The sequence below is a fragment of the Hippocampus guttulatus genome, chromosome 9 (assembly GCF_054856545.1).
Source record: "Hippocampus guttulatus isolate MCC_2025c chromosome 9, RoL_Hgut_1.0, whole genome shotgun sequence".
NCBI classification, from domain to species: Eukaryota; Metazoa; Chordata; class Actinopteri; order Syngnathiformes; family Syngnathidae; genus Hippocampus; species Hippocampus guttulatus.
The window spans coordinates 9102021-9121050 of NC_141269.1; the positions used below are offsets into that span (position 1 = coordinate 9102021).

A 19030-nucleotide genomic window follows, 5' to 3' on the forward strand; every position below is an offset into this window, starting at 1 on the left:
AGGAGGTGAGGAGAAAGATGTCACAAACAAAAAATATTATGACATTTACTCTTTTCAGCCATGCAATTTTGAGGCTTCTGAATGATCAAAGGCCGAGATGGGCAACTTCAATGCTGGAGAGGGCCACAATTTTTCATCAGTGCTACACTTTCAAACCAGATCAATGACAAACATGCCATTTTAAGATGGACCAACCCCCCCCCCCCCCCCAAAAAAAACATGCAAAATACATGCTCTCAATATAATTCATTTTTGATCATATATTTTTCAATCCAAGTATAATAGAGCTACTATCTTAACCCAACATCAAAATAATCCGCTTAACCTCATTCATGCTAACACTCAACATCTAGGGACAATTTCGAGTGTTCAATTAACCTGTCAAGCATGTTTTTTGGAATGTGGGAGGAAACAGGAGAAAATCCACGCAGACACGGGAAGAACATACAAACTACCACGCAAGAAGGCCAGTGCCGGAATCGAACCCTGCAATTCTGCACTGTGAGGTCGACATGCTAACCAGTCAATCACCATGCCGCCCACAAAATAATCACATACTGTAATATTTTTTTCCAGTGCAAAGGGCTCTCAGCATAAAAATGACCATTCTCTAAGGGCACAAAACTGCTGAACAACAAACCTACACGAAGTGCAACAACTCATTTTGTTCATTTTTTTTCTTCACAAAATGATAATATTTTTGAGGTACTAGTTTGTACTACATATCATTCCGAAGCACAAAAAAAAAATATACATATATATATACTGTATACTGTATATATATTAGGCCTACTTGCATTGTAGTATAGGGCAGTATAAAACCCGTTAAAACCCGCAACTAAGTCATGTCTGCAATCTAGTGGTGAATTTAACCTAAAACTACAGCTGACCCGTATTGGCTGTTCGGTACCTGTGCATTTGCATATTTGCCGATTTTATTTCTATTTTATTTAAAATATTTTTTTCATTACTTGGATTTTTCCCGTTTTCCCACGAAAAACGTATATTAATGGTTTATCAGAGTTGGTTTGTTAATATGGGTTGGTTAAAAAAAAAAAATCTATATTACCCTCCCTCAAATTTTTTAATGAAAATTAATCAATTGCCCATAATTGATCACAGGGCTGACTTGGCTATTCACCAGAAAAAAAATTCATGCCATATCACAGATGACAAAACGTTTAACTGCATTTCCGTGCGCCATTTCTGCGCAGTTGACAATTGGTGCTGGCCTCTCCCTGCTCAGATTTTGAAGTGCGTTTGAAATGCAGTGTCTCCAGGACAGGCACAGAAAGCCAGCGGCCACTCACTTTGGGGGAGTTCAATTAAACAAAACAAGGTTGTTATGCGGTTGACGGCTTTCCCAAAAGGAACAGGAGTGATTGAATTATTTTCTGTAACGTTATAATATTTTTGTTTGCGCGTTTCACTAACATTTCCCATTTCATCACTTCAAACTTCATTTTACGCTTGCGGCGCTCTCCCAAATGCTCCATGGTGAAAACCATCAGAGCTGCCAAAGGGCAAAACAAATACACAGTAGCCACCACTTCTACAACTGTTGCCAACAATTGCAATCTTCGTCGGGTTGGGGATCTTGGGAAATAAGGCCCTTTTATTTATTTTTTTCTGTTTGTATGTTAGATTGAAGGTTACTTTCTTTGGATGATACAGGATACAGCCATTTGCATTCTGGGTTGGGGGAAACACTTCCATGACAACTTTTCTTGACAAAGACAGCACGGCACAAGCCTATTTTTTGTTGAAAATGTTGGAGCAGAACTAATTTAGCGACTGGTATATCATTCCGCTTGCAGATTGTAGCGCTGCTGAAAATGTACTTTTTTTTTCATTTGAAAACCCATGCGCATTTGGAGCTTGTAATAAAGGATTCCATTCAAAATGATGCGCTGTAACTAATGGAAAACTTGCTCATGTTACTTCTGGAGAACAGTGACATAGGTGGAATACAAAAGTAACAAAGATGCTTCTTTTCAGTATGATATCATTCTTAATGATTTATCTGTCATTATCCAAGCACCATTAAGACATCACGCTGCGCTTAAGGAAACTGCCAAATGCATCTCTAATTCAACATTTACAGACTCATCCGAAACGATACAACAGATTGAGTAGGGGGAGAAAAAAAACAAAACAAAAAAAAACGATAAGCGAGCTGCAGCCCCAAGCACCCTGCGCACAAACTGTGCATTAATTTCCCGGGATGCACGAGCGAGTGAGCAAATGTGCTTGCTCCCATCTGAGAGGTAGCAAACGAGAGAGAAGAGAAAGGATGAGGAGCGGTAGAGTCACCCTCTTAATCCTCTTGCTAATCTCTCCCCCACAAAACAAATGAAAAGTGCAAAGCCAGTCGAGGCACACCGAAAGGAGCGGCGGATCTTTCAAGTGCATTTTTATGTGACCCCCCGCATCCCATTCCCCTTCATTAAAATACTCCAGCTCATGTTTGAGACTCCCCACAAAAGGTTGCTTTTCGAAGAGTGCACGCTCGAGTCTTCATCACCCTATCATGTCTTGCCTGCTCCGCAGCTGCTACCTCTTTCATCCTCCTCCTCGGTACTCTTTCTTCATCTCCTCCCTCCATCTCTGGGGTGTTATGTAAGTCCTCCTGTCACACTGACTGACTTAATGAGGGGAGGGGGTGCGTAACCGTATGCTCTTCGCTTGTCTCAATTCACCCTTTCACTTTTAACGTCCATCCCAACTCCCTCTTTGCTGACTCTCTTCTTCATTTCCCTTCGGTTACCTTTTTTTTTCTCTCCCATTCAGTAGCGATCATGTCTCATGCCGAGCGATGGAATTTACAGTGTGTGTGTGGAAGGGCTGCAGCTTTAATATTTCAGTGATGTTAAATGAATTGTTGGCCTGACAAGCGAAAAGTTGAAAGAGGAAGTTCAAGGTTTCGCAGGGAGAATCTATCTCCTTGGTTTGACCCAAGATGGAAATGAGGGAGAAATTACTGAGTGGTACCGCAGCGAGAGATTTAGATGGAATTAGACGGTGCCAATCTTCCCTCCTCTGTGTGTGCACGTGTGTTTGCGTGAGTGTGTGCGCGTGCGCATTTTTGTGTGTGCTCAATGGTCGGCTGGAGGGAGGATGGCCTACATAAAGGTCGGCATATAGTGGGATCTGATCTACACAGCAGATGGTGGGGATTACAGAGTCATCTCCCTGCGCTGGACAACTTTTTGAAGTAAAGATGTGTGATAAACCTTGATCTCAAGGTAGAAAATTGTCATTTGCTATTATTACTGAGGTTAGGGCAACACACAAGTACCGCCATTTATCGAGGTAAACACACAATGACATGCTTTAAAAACTGTCCCAAAACTGGGAATGGCCGGGGGGGGGCTGTTATACAAGGACAAAACAAAAAATTGTCACATTGTATAGACTTGAACCAGTAAACATTTTGCACTGCCCGGGGTAATACTGAAGTACCGTATTTCATTGATTATACCCAGGCACTTAACATTTCATTGTTTTAAAAAGGATTGTAGGAAAACAAAATGTTACTTTTCAAGAAGCCGCAAGGTAGAGCGAGGACATGCTGGAGAGACTGTGTCTCTCAGCTATCTGGGGACTTTCTGTCTGGGGATGCCCCCTGGGAGAGTTGACGGGGTGGCTCGGGAGACATAAATCTGGGGTCCTCTGCCTAGGTCGTTACCACGGCAACCGGCAAGAGACAACAGAAGAAAATGGATGGATGGCTAGGTTGACATCAAACTTGATCAAAATCTGCAAACGTTAAATACAGAAGGCAAATGGACTCATAATCCAGTACTGAGTTCTAAATTGCTAGATGGCTAAACTAAATCAAATGTAAATCAATCACCATTGGTGAATTGACAATTACCAATCTATCAGTGAGGACATATCTACAGGTGCTCTTTCCTAGTAAGCAGCTGACACAGGTCAGCTACTGCATTAAAACTGAGTAGTAGGTGGTGTGGCGGTTCATTCCTGATAGCATTTTTCTCTAACTCAGTAAACTGTGACAAATTTGGTTAAGCTCTCTATGAGATAAAGTGCACACTGCACAGGGATGATATAAATTCCACAGTGCAGGGCTTCCAACAAATAAGAACAAGATTAGTTTAAACTAAGGGCAATGTGTACAAAGATACCATAGCTGAAAAACAGTGTTTTAACCCTAAGGGCTATGTCTTGAGATTTGCAGATGGAAGCACAAAACCTGTGGGGTGTATGATGTATAAGAATATGGATTTATTCTTGAAAAAAAAATTGAGCATGGATGGAAATGAAGAGAAAGGTGACTAACAAGAGCGGGATCAGAGAAAATGTTCCAACTAGAGGGAGATTAGACTCCTCAGTCTCATGGAAATGTTCACACCTCAATATTTGTTGGTGTTGGGGACAGGGCTGTTCGTCGAATTTGGACCAAGGTGGTTTTCGTTGTGGTCATACAACACTGGGCCAGCTTGGTACACTTTCCAGGAAACTGTAGGACAGGTGCTTGACACATGTGCTTAGAGCATCCTTGTGGTCCCTTGTAGGGCTCTGTGGGGGTTATTCCTCCTGGATGCTTCCCTGGTGAGGTGTTCCAGGCATGTCCACCCAGCAAAAAACGGACACGTCGGAGGGACTATTTGTTGCGGCTAGCTTGGCAATGCCCCAGTGTCCTGTCTGAGCAACTGGAGAAGGTGGCCAGGCTTCCCCCTGAGATCCCTTATTAGACTGATGCAGCCTCGATCCAGACATGGATAAGAAGAGGAACATGGATCAACTGACAGATGGATGAAGAACTTTGCTAGATTAAGGGCCAGACAGACCACTTGGTCATGATAATTCTAGCATACCCCAACTGACTTCGGACGAACGGCAGACTGGTCTGATTGTCGGTCATGCACTGGGCGAGGGAATGAATTCCATGCCAGTTGCACAAAAGTCAGACATGGAAACCATAACACTACCAAAGGCTTGCCAATCAATACATTATTCTAAAATCTCAGAATGATTCTTCTACTCACTGCTTCTTTTAGTGTTACCTCCTCAAATCCCCTAGCATGTGCATCGTTACAAAAAGTCTCCTAAATGTTACAATCCAATTGCTCCCTGAGCTGTGTGATTTCTTGCCTTAGTCGCTTTGGAGATCTGACTTTTAAAAAGTATAAAGCAGAGAGTCCTACCCGAAAGAATCAGATCAATGGCCCTCGCAGCATAAAGTCGAACCACACTGCCTTTTTACGGTTTGTAACAAAGCTACAAATTGAACATTACAACCATCCGCTTTCGAGAATATGGTCAAGCATTTCATTTTCTTCTTCTCCATTATAAAGAAGGAGCTGCAGGGTCCAGAAATGTACACTTGCTAATCCAGAATAAGTGCTGGATTGTTACTGCTCACAGGTGGAAAACTGGATCATCCCTCAGAGGATGAGGAAAATAATTGTTTATTAAACTTCCTGATCAGGTCGATATCAGGCACCTCCTGATGGTTGGACAAGATCCCTTTTTGTTTCCCTTCCAAGTGGAATTTAAATAGCATTTGGGACTTTTTATGCCTCTGCGCTGGATGTTTTGATACCATCTGAAGAGACTGCTTTAGATGCAAGTGCACCTTGCCAAGCATCTGTGCCTGCACCCCACATTTGTACGTGTGCGTTCTCGTCGATCGTTAAGCATGTAATGAGTCATTTACAAGCTTTGCCAGGGAAGATCCCGCTGCACTGTGCTGCATGTGGTGGTGGGCGGTTAGCGGATGACTTCGCAAATGAGAAGTGAGTCAGGCTTGTCAAATAAGTTGAGGAACGAGGCCAAACGTAGAGCTCCATCCATGCCCATGATAGTGGGCCTCAAGAGTGGGCGGGAGGCTAGCCAGAAGCACAACATATTAACATCAAGCCGACACATTAAGAGCAAATTATCAGCTGCTCGCATTCGTCCTAGAAATGAAATTGGATGGCTGGAGCCATTAAACACGGAGAGACAACTATTATCCCCCAGCAGTGCTCAAATGCGTTTAAAAACATTTGCCAAAACAGCCTGTTTAGGCAGTGAAAATGAATTTACACACAAGTAACTGCTAGGAAAATTGCTATAATTTTTGATAGATTTCAAATTACAGATATTATTGGACGGTGAATCTCAGCTGTGTCTCAAACCAACGCAGAATACTAATTTGAAACACAATTCATTTCAAATCTATGTGTACTTGCTTGCATGTTTTTACAACTTCCAGTTGATGTAACAATCATCACTTGAACAATGCCATAAATAACACAATCCTGCTATTGCTGGTAGTAATGTACATCCAATTAGCAGGCCACTTACTTGCTGTCACCGCCCCTGGGTCTGGCTAGTGCCGAATTAATCAGGGTTAATTTGTTCCAAACACAAGGGGAGGAATTCATCGAATGGAGCTTCCTTTTCCACTACACAGGTCATTAGAAACATGGGCTCGCCTGCCCGGTACCCAACTATACTGGGTCACGACTGGCTTCCCATAAAGAAGAACAGAGGAGTTTGTGGTCAAAGCGCATTACTCAAACACAGGCGCGCGGCTAAGCTAAGCTAACGATAAGCAGGGCTCTTCACAGGACGGCGCACCTGCTAAAATAACCGTAAGCTAGCATCAGTCAGTTCATGTTAGTCATGGACAGATGCACATCTATACTAGCTGCTAGCAGAAACAGCAACTTTGCTGAAACCTGTTTTAAATATTTATGTTCAAGTTCTCAACATGGACTGTTCTTGTCTCTGCCCAGGCTGCCCGTTTTTACCCTCCGCTGTGAAACGCTTACATGACTTCAGAAATTTTCTGTGCTGCGATTTGACTGAGACATTTATTTTCTATTCTGAATACTACAGTAAAAGGCTACTTTGTTTACACAACTGTAATGCAATTAAGGATATGCTGACCTACATGGTCTACTGATATTGAATACAAGAGGTATTAAAACGGCTGTTAATGTCATTGTCGGAAATGGAACACATGTTAATTGTGCTTGTTGACCATGCTTTTTTAGGATACTGGATTTTTCTAGATAAAAGGGCTAAAATATGAGATACATCTCAGTATGACTGAGTTTTATTTGGGTTCCATAGAAGATCATTAGGGATTGAAGCCCGAATTCAATCTTTTTGACTTTTTAGTGGAAGTGAGGTTGTCAAGCTTTCAAAATGATGTAGATAAGCATTACGAGAGTTTGATTGATGTAGTCTATGAATAAAACACTTTTGTGTCACACTGTGAAACATTTTTATGGAACTTATTTGTCAAGATAGACATTTATGTCAAATGTTTGTCTATTATGTTCCAAAGAGAGTGAAAGAAACAGCCAAAATTGGCAAAAAGAGCATCTATAATATTATACAAAACAAACCATGAGTTTGTTATTATCATTGTTAGTTAAAAACAAGTTTCCTTGTACTTGGCTCGGCATGTTTATTCCATTACATGTATCGTCTGGATCAAGAATACGATGGACATTTGCGCAACGCATATGGGCAATACACATCAATCGCACAAACATGGGCATGCTTTTCACACCCTAATCCCTCAGGGCAGGACCCTAAAATCTGTGTCACCCTGATAAGTCTTCCTCTATCAGCCAAGGTTGACGCTTGCACGTAACAAGATACTTACTGCAATGTAATCTTTTGTCTACTGGAAGAACTACTCCAAACGTAAGCACAGAAACTCCATCATATGTCATTAAACACTAACACATGCACAACAGAGCATTGTGTGGCGCTGCTGCAATGACATGCTGTCATATCAGTGGTCATTTAGCTTTATGATAGTGTTTCTAAAGTCAACTTATCGATGAGCAAATTGACATTGACAAATGATTTCATCAACAAGTAATGTCAACAAATAATGTCAAATTGTGACACTCTCGACAATTTCAGTCTCTCAGCAGTACATATTGTCTTATTTCTGCAGTCCTCCGGAAGCAGACTGATTATCTTTGTGTTGATCTAAAACATCATTTTGGGGAATTCCTCCCCACCCCAAAAAATGGAATGAACACTTCAAATGCCTCTAAACCACCTTCAGAAGTTCTCTGATGACTCTGCGATTGTTGGCCTCAGTACAGAGGGGGACGATCGGGAGTACAGGGGAATGACGAAGGACTTTGTGGACTGGTGCCAGCAGAATCTCCTCCAGATCAACCCTAGGAAAACTAAGGAGTTGGTTGTGGATTCCTGCAGGAAACAGTCCTCACCAGCACCGATGAACATCCAGGGTATGGACATAGAGAGGGTGACCTCCTACAAGTACCTAGGTGTTCTTCTGAACAACAGACTGGACTGGTCTAGAAACACGGACACTCTGATTAGGAAAGGACAGAGCCGACTCTTCCTACTCAGGAAACTGAGGTCTTTTGGGGTTCAGGGGTCGCTCCTTAAGACTTTCTATAACTCGGTGGTGGCCTCGGCCATCCATTATGGCATTGTCTGCTGGTCAGGCAGCATCTCAGCCCGGGACAGAAAGAGACTGGAGCGACTGGTCAGGAAGGCCAGTTCTGTCCTGGGCTGCTCCCTTGACACTCTGGAGGAGGTGGGCAACAGAAGGATGCTAACTAAGCTAAAAGCTATGATGGACAGTCCCTCCCACCCTCTCCAGCCCGCCCTGACAGCACTAGGTAGCTCCTTCAGCCAGAGACTGTTACACCCGCGCTGCAAGAAGGAGAGATACCGACGCTCGTTCCTACCAACTGCTGTCAGGCTGCTGAATAAAAAATAGCAACAATAATATTAATAATAATTAAATGATGTGGAAAACAACTGTAAATAGCACTGCGATTTATCCATTTTGTATTTATATTGCACTTAATTGAACGGTGTTTGTTTGTTTTTTCTTCTTCTTTCTGCCTACATTCTTGCTGCTGGAGGCTGTAAATTTCCCCAGTGTGGGACAAATAAAGGATATCTTATCTTATCTTATCTTATCTTAAAATCCTCCATAACAAATCAAGTCACAAAATAACAATTCAGAACATTTCCAAACCTTATGGAACAGATGCTCGAAACAAGATACAGTCTAAACAGAACACTCTTCGGTAGTTATTTATTTTATACATTTACGGCTGTTGAAAGAAAAAAAAAAGGAAGGAATATTGTGTGTGCCTATCCGATTTTATGATGGTGGCAATTGAACCTCCAGGTGAAAAAATGTTTGTCCTATGTGGTCGATCTAAGAGGTTCCATATAAGTTATGACAATCGCCGCTAGCCTACATTCCTCCCACATACTTCTGCAGCTCAAAAATACATACATATTTTGTGTTCTGAATCAGACCACTGAGCAAAGTGCTCGAGGGACAACAGCGTCACAACCTCGCAGACCACCTCAGAAGGCTCCTGTCAAAGCCGCTATTATTTGCTGCTTCGCTCTAGGGCTCCTCAGCTTTGGCAGGTAATGGTTCGGTCACTGTGGAGAACTGACCCCAAAACCTTTCAGCTTCTGGTCAAACCACCACCTCAAAGAGTTCTGGTAGTCGGCTTGAATGTTGACAGTTCAATCAGTCACTACGAGTGCAGCTTCTATTTCGTCATTGAACTACTGTGATAGTTTATGACGGAACCCCCGCCCCAAGAAAAAAAACGTATAGCGTATTCTATAAGGTATGTTGTATACATAACATAAAATGCAGTAAATGAATGAAACCGTTTGGGTAAAGTGGTTGGTTCAAGTCCTGATTGTGATCACACCAATGAATTACACTTTAAACCAGTCCACTTGCAACGTGGCCAAGTGGGACAGTGACCCACTGGAGGCCTGTTGTCATCATCCACATGCTGTACACACACACTTTGTCTCTGATATGTGCATTTCAGACGGTTCAATAACAGAGTGTGAGTTTAATATCCTCTCTCCGGAACTATAAAAAGGTTGCTCTTCTGTTGAATCACAAAAACTGAGTTTCGTACTGTACAAAGATTCTTAAAAACAAATGAAATGGCCTGCTTACTAAAACCATTCTGCAATATTTTGTAATGACTCAAAAGGGAATTTTTAGGGGTCATATTTCCAGCCAAGCAGTCTAAGGTGGCACGACAGGTTGTCTGTGACGCAAAACAGGGGAAGAAGAAATAACAATGTGTGCCCATTGTACACATTTGCCTGAACGACAGACGGAGAGATGGCGTTTCTCACAAAGGGCATCTTGCCGCGTACACGGTGCAGTGGCCTAGTTTGCGACAGGATCAGGGCATTACTCTTAATCCACCAGATAGATGACATTTGCATTCACATGACGGCAACCGCGCGGAGAAATCCAAAATGGTGACAAGTGAAAGGCAGAAAGTAAAATCAGGAAATGGAAAGGGAGGATAAATAATATATACATGCATTACAACGTGCAATCCCCCATATATTGGTACAAAGGGCACACATACGGTGTAGCGTCATGCAACGTTTCCACGGGATGCACTTCCATCTGATTGCATCTTAATACCCTTAGTCCATGAGCGTGTATGAGTGCAGCTTGCGTACCGAGCATGAGATGGAGCTTGCAAAAAGTGAGAAAAATATTCAGATCCTGAACAGATATACTGTCTATTGTCTTCCCTTCATGTCGCGTTACATCGGAGACTCTGTCAGGGAGCGTTTAACATTTCAAAAATATGTTGACACTCGCATTCCAGCAGTGACAGTCTATGCCTCAACTCTCAACACAGCCTCAGAGGCCCCGCTGTTGATATTAAAGGAGGCATGGCACGTCACACACAGTGAGATTAAAGCGATGGGAGAAACCCCAAACCCTCCGTCCTTCCTATCTCACCACATTATGAGGATGTGACAGGAAGCCGAATGAGAGGAGGGTTAGAGGAAAAAGAAACAGAGAGACTGAGTACAAACGCATCCCGCCTTGTTGGAATCTCCTCTCGCCCTCGCAAAAGAAGTCTGGGACCATCATCGTTTTGATGGATTACTGGACCGTTGCAGGCCGACCGGGCAATTTACACATGGGTCGAGAAGGCAGAAGGCTGATAGGAAAACAAGAGTGTTTGTTGATGGAGAAGATTTTACTGTGCTCTAGGTGACCATCCAACCCCAACACTGTCTCGAGACCATTTTTTTTTTTGGGCAGTAGGCGGGGGACACCCTGAAACTGTTGACAGCCAATCGCAGGGCACACATAGACAGACAACCATCCACGCTCACACTCACAACTAAGGACAATTTAGAGTGTATATATCTTCTACATCATCCCCAACCTCCACATCTCCTCCTATTCGTATGAAAATTTTTAAGCATCCCTCACTATATCCTGACATTTTTTTTTTCATCCGCGGTCTCAACCCAAATCAGTCAATCCATTTCATCGCCAACATTACGAGAGAGGAATCCTCAAAGCTAATCTTCAACCTGACAGGCCGACATCCTGTCTATCAAAGCGTCGCCTGTAGGCGATGCAATTTTGAAGCGACGCACCTCGATTTGCAATTGCTTTCGTTTTGTAACACTTGTAATTTCCAGATACCCGGTGTGTTCATTTCAGGTACCCTTAAATGATTGTCAATCATTGTAAAACAAATACAAAGAGAATGGGAAGCAGAGAAATGGACTAGAAAATCGAGCAGCAGTTTTATGGGAATTTAATTTAAAAAACAAAAACATTTATCCTTTCCCGTGTATCCAACGTATCAATAGCATTTTCTGAACACGTTTATCAGCTCTTCCTTGAAAGGATTTGAGAAACTATTTTAACTCGTATATAAGATAATCCATCTTTTGTAGCAGGTATTTGTTTTTTTTGTTGTTTTTTTTAAAGCGATGTTTGTATGCAGGTTTCATGGTGTCGGCCGCATGACTTTTGCATTTTTCAAAGTTCACGGTTTAAATAAGATTATGACACATAGTTGTATTGAACGTCTTTGTGCATTTACATGACAATTTGGGATGATACAGCAAAAGCATTTCAATGATTGTTGATAGTAAAAGTGCAACTGAAACAAAATAAATATTTCAAATGCAGACAATTTATTTGAACATTTTGGTGTCATTGAGTTGTTCCTTGCCCCGACCTGATTTGGGACAAAGCGCTGATGAGGTTCTCATGATTTTTGATGAGCAACAAAAATGATGCTTTTTGTCGTGCCGTAAAATGGGAGTCGTAAGAGATGTACCTCAAGACACTTCACCGAACATACTTCTTGAAGCTACACGAGGGTCTCAGAGGATAAATAAGGAAGTATGTCAAAAGGTTCTTTGTTCTATGGGGGAATTATGTCAAAATAACCACATTATTATTCATAAATTTGTTTGATGAGATGCCATATATCATATTGGAATGAAAGTACGAGTAAGAGTTTTTTACAAGCCCTAGCTAGGTACTGGTAAATATAAATCTATACAACTTGACAAATTGTTGTTTTCCCCGCAAATCCATGTATAAAATGTGTGTTCTTGAGAATTTCTGAATAATTTTCAATGAGCCATTTCTCTGCAAAACTTAGCGACAATTCACATTTTCAGCACACACACAGTAATTTTAAAGTCAAATGTATGTAAATTAGAGTCGAGCAAGCTAAAATACAAGAAAAAAACTACTGTGGCTTTGTGCAGATTATAAAACTTGAGGATAATCTTCGTACTGGGCGATGAATAACTTGGTTACTTAAGGTTGCGTGTCGACATCACATCCTAATACTTGAACAAGGAAACATGCATGAAACTAATGACTAGGTTGGCTGAGCAAAAAAAAAAAAAAAAATCCAAACATGTTGGTTGGACATGAGCAGGCGAATCTCCCACAAACACACACGCGCATCAACGCAATCGCACAAGCCGCGGCGAAATTATCTGATCTGCCATATGTGGTCCGACTGTCCATGCCAAGTAATACTGGGATGGACAAAAACAACTGGCCTTGCGTCAAGCCCGCTTGCCAAACTATACAGATAAACACACACTTGAATAGCGCAGATGCAATATCAGAAGATAATGCCTTCGTTCGGGCCAGATTCATACATATGAATTTTGGACAGGCTGTACCCTTGAGCCAACACGGGCGATGTGTTGTGAATGTGAGAGCACTCACAGTCAGCGTCGGCGAGGAAGAGGAAACTGAGGAGGAATAGACCCGGGCTGGCAGAGTGCATTGTGGGGTACGCCGACACATGCATGCTGTATCCTCCGTCAGCTCACTGCCTCACTGTACAACGGGATGATGGAGACAAGTCCTCACAACCTGCGTGGGAAAGACACAAAGGAGAGAATGCACTCATTAGGATTGTTTTCAAAAGCCCAAATTTTGACAGGGAATGTACTATATAAATTGAAGATGCGCACACACACACACACACACACACACTTTTGAATGTGTGCGATTTCCCTCGGGGCCTCACACTCCAGTTATGCAGCTGCCCTTCCTCTTCGCATTTTATCAAGACCTTACATTGCCCAAGGTGCGCGCATGCCCACGTGTGTGTGTGTGTGTGTGTGCGCACGCGTGTGTGTTTGCAAAATAGCCGCCGAACTTCAACAAACAGCCAACATCCTGCTTCAAAACATCACTCATCCTGCCTGCTTGCTCGCAATTTGTCCGTGGCAGGTTTACCTGCTTCACAAGCGGCACAACAGACCCCGTTTGGGTCAAAACACGGTGATTGATGAAAAGGAACAGAGGATGCGGACTGGGAGGGATTCATGCCGGCAAGGAGACAGATTATGTTGCACACATTGTTCCTCGTACTCTAAGCGGGGCCTGCTTTTTTTTTTAAAACATCCTTTTCATCACACAAGTCCTTATTCCATGTCGCTGCGATTCTGTCTTTTTCCGCATCACATATTTTAAGCGTATTCATGCCATGCTCGCGATCGTATCATCCCTCAGTCAGTCAGTCAGTCTGTGGGTCTGTCTGTCCGCTATCAAGCAAGTCGTCTGCGACAGTCTGGCATCAGTCGAGACGGGGCGACGTCTTTGAGTGTCAGAAAACTCACAGCTCAAATCGCATGACGCGATTGGACATGACGGATGAGTGTTCCTCTCCCAAAGATGACAGACTTGAAGTGAGAGTCGGACAGAGTGAGCAAAAGAGAGAGAGAGAGAGAAAAAAATCTTGATTCATGCATATTTATGCATTTGCTTCCTCTGTAATGTATAAGTTAGTACATCCGTATGCATGAGCCAGTTGTTGTTTTCACTGAACTGTGGCACAACAGTGTAAATATATGTATGCGGGTAGCTCAGTGTCATGACTGTTGTCTCTCACGGCACAGCGCATGCAACAAAATCTTAAGGGAATGCGTCTCCAAAAGGGCACCATGATTTTTACATGCAGAAACAGCAACAGCGGTCCGAAGTCTATCGCCTCCTCTACAAAACTTTCTGATTAAAAAATAAAAATAAAAAGAGAAAGAACGGGGCAGGGAAGAGATGAGAGCAGCAGCCTAAATCTCTCAACCTTCCTGCGAGCCAAAGCAACAAACTACCATAAACCCACACTGGATTTTCCATTAGTTTTGCTTTGAAACAATTGCTTTGGGATAACCTACACCCCCACCTACACTCATTGAGTCATGCCAGATTGTAATATGACTACAATACTACCGGCAGAACTACGGTCACAGACATGGATTTGTGTTTTACTATGTATCGTAAAAGCATGTCATTGGTTTGTCCGCCTACGGATTGAGATCTTCACTCTACCAGCACGAATCAAAGAACGTGTAGAATATAGACTATAGGTATTGTCTGAGAAAGACAGCCTGGATTTACTAAATAAATTATTGCAAAAAATCCAGCTCTGGCCTTCCTGTCTGGAGTTTGCATGTTCTCCCCATGCTTGCGTGGGTTTTCTCCGGGGTCTCCTCCCACGTTTCAAAAAACATGCACGACAGGCCAATTGAACACTCATAATTGCCCCTAGGTGTGGTTGTTCATCTCTATGTGCCCTGCGATTGGCAAGCAACCAGTTCAGGGTGTGTCCCCCGCCTACTGCCCAAAGACAGCTGGGATAGGCTCCAGCACACCCCGAGGATAAAGCGGATCAGAAAATGGATGGATGGGTAGATTATTCAGAAAAAGGGAGTTGAAACTTGTGCTGCTCACCAGTTCCCCAAACTATTTTTCAGAAGTCAACTTTACAAAAGCAATCCCATGAAACAAATGCCAGGGCTGATCGAAATAGGTTTGGATTATTCATTGTCCTTTGTATGTATATTTTCGCTAATTACAGTTCCCATTATCTTCTGCGAAATGAAACGGACATTACAAAAAAAAAAAAAAGCAACATCTTTGTGTTCGTGTGTGTGGCCACTAATCACGCCAGCTGATTTGACGGCACTGGAAAAGTCTGCATTATTTAGTATCTCACTTCACAGCGTGTCACGTTAATTAAAGAGCTTGAGATAGCGGAGAGTGAGAGATAAATGGAAAGAGAGGGAGAGAAACAGAGAGATAGATAGAAACAGAGAGAGAGCAGAGTCGACCTGAAATGGCAAACAAGCGCACACAAAGAGGCAACGTGAGCTTGAAAGAAGACGGAAAAAGAAGAAAAGAGACAATCAGTAAGGTAATGGCCAGATGGTAGTCTACATGGTTGTTGTTGTTGCTCATTACTGAGTGGGGGGGGGGGGGGGCCCTACCAGGAAGCCTCCCGCTGCATCCGAGCTTGCGGAACGCCGTGGTGCTCGGCCATTCACTTACATTAGTCCCTATCGCTCAATTATATCAACTGTCTGTCTGGCTGAGCCTGCAGCCATCAGTCACACTTATCTATGCGATGCCTTGTGACAGAACAAAAACTGATTTAGTGACAGTTTAACACATGGAGAAATGGGAGGAGGAGCGCCAAATGACATGATATGGAGGAAAAAGTAGAAGATGAGCAACATTACAGCGAATGGAACATGTTTTTGAAACCGTCAAATGCCTAATGACCGCAGCCGTCCCAGTATAGCCTCGTCAGTCTCGTCTGTGTTTATGACGGCGGTTGAATGTGCAGCTAAGCAACGAATGAAAACGCGATTTGCAACACCATGTTTGTTTTTGTTTCACATCTCGCCAGTTGACATACAAACTTGCACACGTTCCCCGTCAACTCGTATGAGAGAGTAGAGAGACTTTCAAAAAAAAACTTCTTTCCTTGGAATTAACAGAGTGCCGACCACAGCATTTTGAGAAGGTGATTGAAAAAAGAAGTATTGTTTTAGTGGATCCAAATCAGGTGTATGTACAAGAAAAGAAACGATTTGTGATGCAGAAGTTGACTGATAACAGTCGTTTGTGGGCTGATCGCCACTGATTTTTGGCAAGAGACGGGTGAAACGCTAAAATGGTTGCCAACCAATTGCAGGGTACAAATAAACAAAAACGCCTTCCGACTCACATTCACACCTCGGGACAATTTTAGGCTCTTCAATTAACTTAAAAAACATGTTTTGGGAATACCCAGAGAAAACGCACACGAGAAATTGCAGTGCTTCCACGCAGCATCAAGGCTAACCACTCGGCAACCAAAACGTGGTATACACGGTTGTGATTGGACAACGACTTTTTCACCTGTGTGGTTTGTTTATTCGTTTGCAGCTGATTGTCTCCAGTTTTTGGTATATTAACCTTGGTTTTGTTCTATGCTCGTTGGGTTTTCTGCCAAGGACGTTCCCATCGTAAATAAGAGTTAACCTCTGCCGGCATCCTGTGTGTGGTGATAATGTTCACCTTCTGACAGTTTTCGCAATGATCAAAAAAAAACCAAAACAAAACATTCTGAATCTCCATCCAGATGTAATTGTGGTTAAGATAAGATAAGATTCGCTAAGATAAGAAACCCTTTATTAGTCTCACAATGGAGAAATTCCCGATTCACAGCAGTAAAGTTATGAAAGGAAGAAGTAGAAGAAGAAAATATAGGAGCTGCTGTAAAGGCAGCCACTCTCGCGGCACCAGCTTGAAGTCAAAATAACAAAATAATACAACGCAACACATAAGACACAGACAGTCGTGCCATCTTAACCACTTTTCTGCATACACTTTGTTGTATGAAGCAGTTATAGATGAAAGAGTTTTCGTGGAAAGTGCCAAAATGGGTTTGGAATCAAACCAAACCAATTTATATAGATCAGATTTATATTTGGCAGGGGGTTTCGATTTAACACTGAACATCTTACTTGACAGACACCAAATTTTCTTCTCATGTGCTGTCAAGATCCAGGATGGAGGCCTTTCATCATTGATTTTGCTTGTAACCAATCACAAGTTGCTTATATATGTACCAAACCGAAGCGTATTCAGTTTTCCCTTAACTGGTGCAAGATTACAATGGCATAAGTGCAATTAAGAACGACTTTAAAGAAGAAACTGAAAAGAGGAGGGTATAGAAAACGAATGCGTGGTTGGATGATTGAAAGCAGGGTGGGACTAGACTGAAAATGCGATGGCGTCGTTCAGCTGCATCGGAGGCTGACAAGATAGAGACGCAGACAAAAGGCCGATCCTGAAAAGCGTAGCTTAAGGCAAAGTGCGCGCCGCGGAAAAAAACAACACTCAGCTTCATAATTTGATTTGCAATAGCAAAGCTGAGACATCGAATGCAATCAGACACACTTATTAACTTACGCTATTCGCTACGTTGGCACAGCGGCTGACTGACAGAAATGTCAACGTGGTGACAATTGGGATTTGTTGCATCACAACAGGAAACAGGAAGTCTTTGGGGCCTGAATTTCCATTGAAAAGGAAGGTGACGAGTGGAAAATGTACTGTACCCTATTTGTTCACCGTGATGTTGGAGAGTGGGAAGTATCTATGTCAACTTTGTCAAATTATCTGTCAACATTGATGTTGTTTGTACAGATGTCCGAAGCTTAATTTGATCCTTTAATTTTAAAGTTCCTGCCGACTGCTGTCAGGCTATTGAAGAGACAGACCTGAAAACCCGGACTCACCCCAACTCACCAATTTTTAAGATGCTCATATCCATATTTGATCAATTATATTTATTTGTATACTTTTTGTTCTACTTCTCCCTTTCATAATTTTGTTGCTGTAGCGCAAATTGTATATGAGAAGCAGTGTAAGCAAAAGAAGGGGTCAAGCACTTTAGTCAGAAATCGTTTCTCATTGATTTATCTGTTATGGAGGCGTTTGAATTGCAAATTTCATATACATATCACATTGATATTTGCATGTTTTTTATTTACATGATTCATTTTTTTAGCATTAAGTTTTTTTTAAAGTCTGAATGAGTGTTTAACGAGTAACATAATTTACTATACTTTTAATTTCAACCCACTGTTTATTTCTGCAACGCAGTTTACAGCCTAAAGAGCAAAAATCGTGAACCCGGAATAATCCAAATTTTTTGGCTTGATTAACATATTTGCTGGCTTATTCAATATTGAATATAATACAAGCTGAAAAACAAAGATGCTACCGATGGATAATACAAATGCAGATGCGTATTCATGGTGCATGCTGATTGCTGATAACCTCTCATCTCCTCTGACACACACACACACACACACACACACACGCGCGCGCGCGCGCGCGCAGGTAGACTTGGAGCAGCCGCGGAGCAAGTCAAGAGCAAGGCATTGATCAGAAGCCAATGTCAAAGTCTGTGGGGATGTCATCTGATTACATCACCTTGTGACAGCTTTTAATTGCTTCCATGCAGGGCTGACTTATTTTCCCTTTGCACCCACAGCAAGCTCTGCTGCGTTGCTCTCATCCCCTCAGGTGGGTTGATCTGGCAGGTGGAACTAGAATATCTGGTTGGTTGGTCAAACAGCCCCTACCGTTATAAAATAACAATTGTTGGGAGCAGGGTCTGACCGGTTTGTCACAATTCAATTAACAGCACGGTGAACAGTTAAAAATAGGATAATCATTTCAAAAGTAACCTAATAGCTGGTGAGATTTCTACTGCGATGCCAAGTTAGAATGTATAAAGAGTGTCATGACTCAAAGGGTTTATGGAGGGGTTGTCAGGAAAGTGTTGTTTGTTTTGACTGCCACGGCATCAAACACCCTATCTATAATGGATGATAATGCATTCTCTCTCATCAGAGCTAGCCCCCCCGAAAAAAA

General features: G+C 42.4%; 1 protein-coding gene across 8 annotated transcripts in view; it reads right to left on the reverse strand.

Moving 5' to 3' along the window:
* The window catches only part of LOC147200216 (receptor-type tyrosine-protein phosphatase delta-like), a 190527-nt gene that overhangs the window by 56720 nt on the left and 114777 nt on the right, over positions 1–19030 (reverse strand). For all 8 annotated transcript variants that reach the window (XM_086119019.1, XM_086119027.1, XM_086119026.1 and 5 more), the window contains one exon: positions 13037–13186. In XM_086119019.1, coding sequence (XP_085975145.1) covers positions 13037–13121 — 85 coding nt within the window. In that variant the 5' untranslated portion in view covers positions 13122–13186. The remainder of the gene's footprint in view (positions 1–13036; positions 13187–19030) is intronic.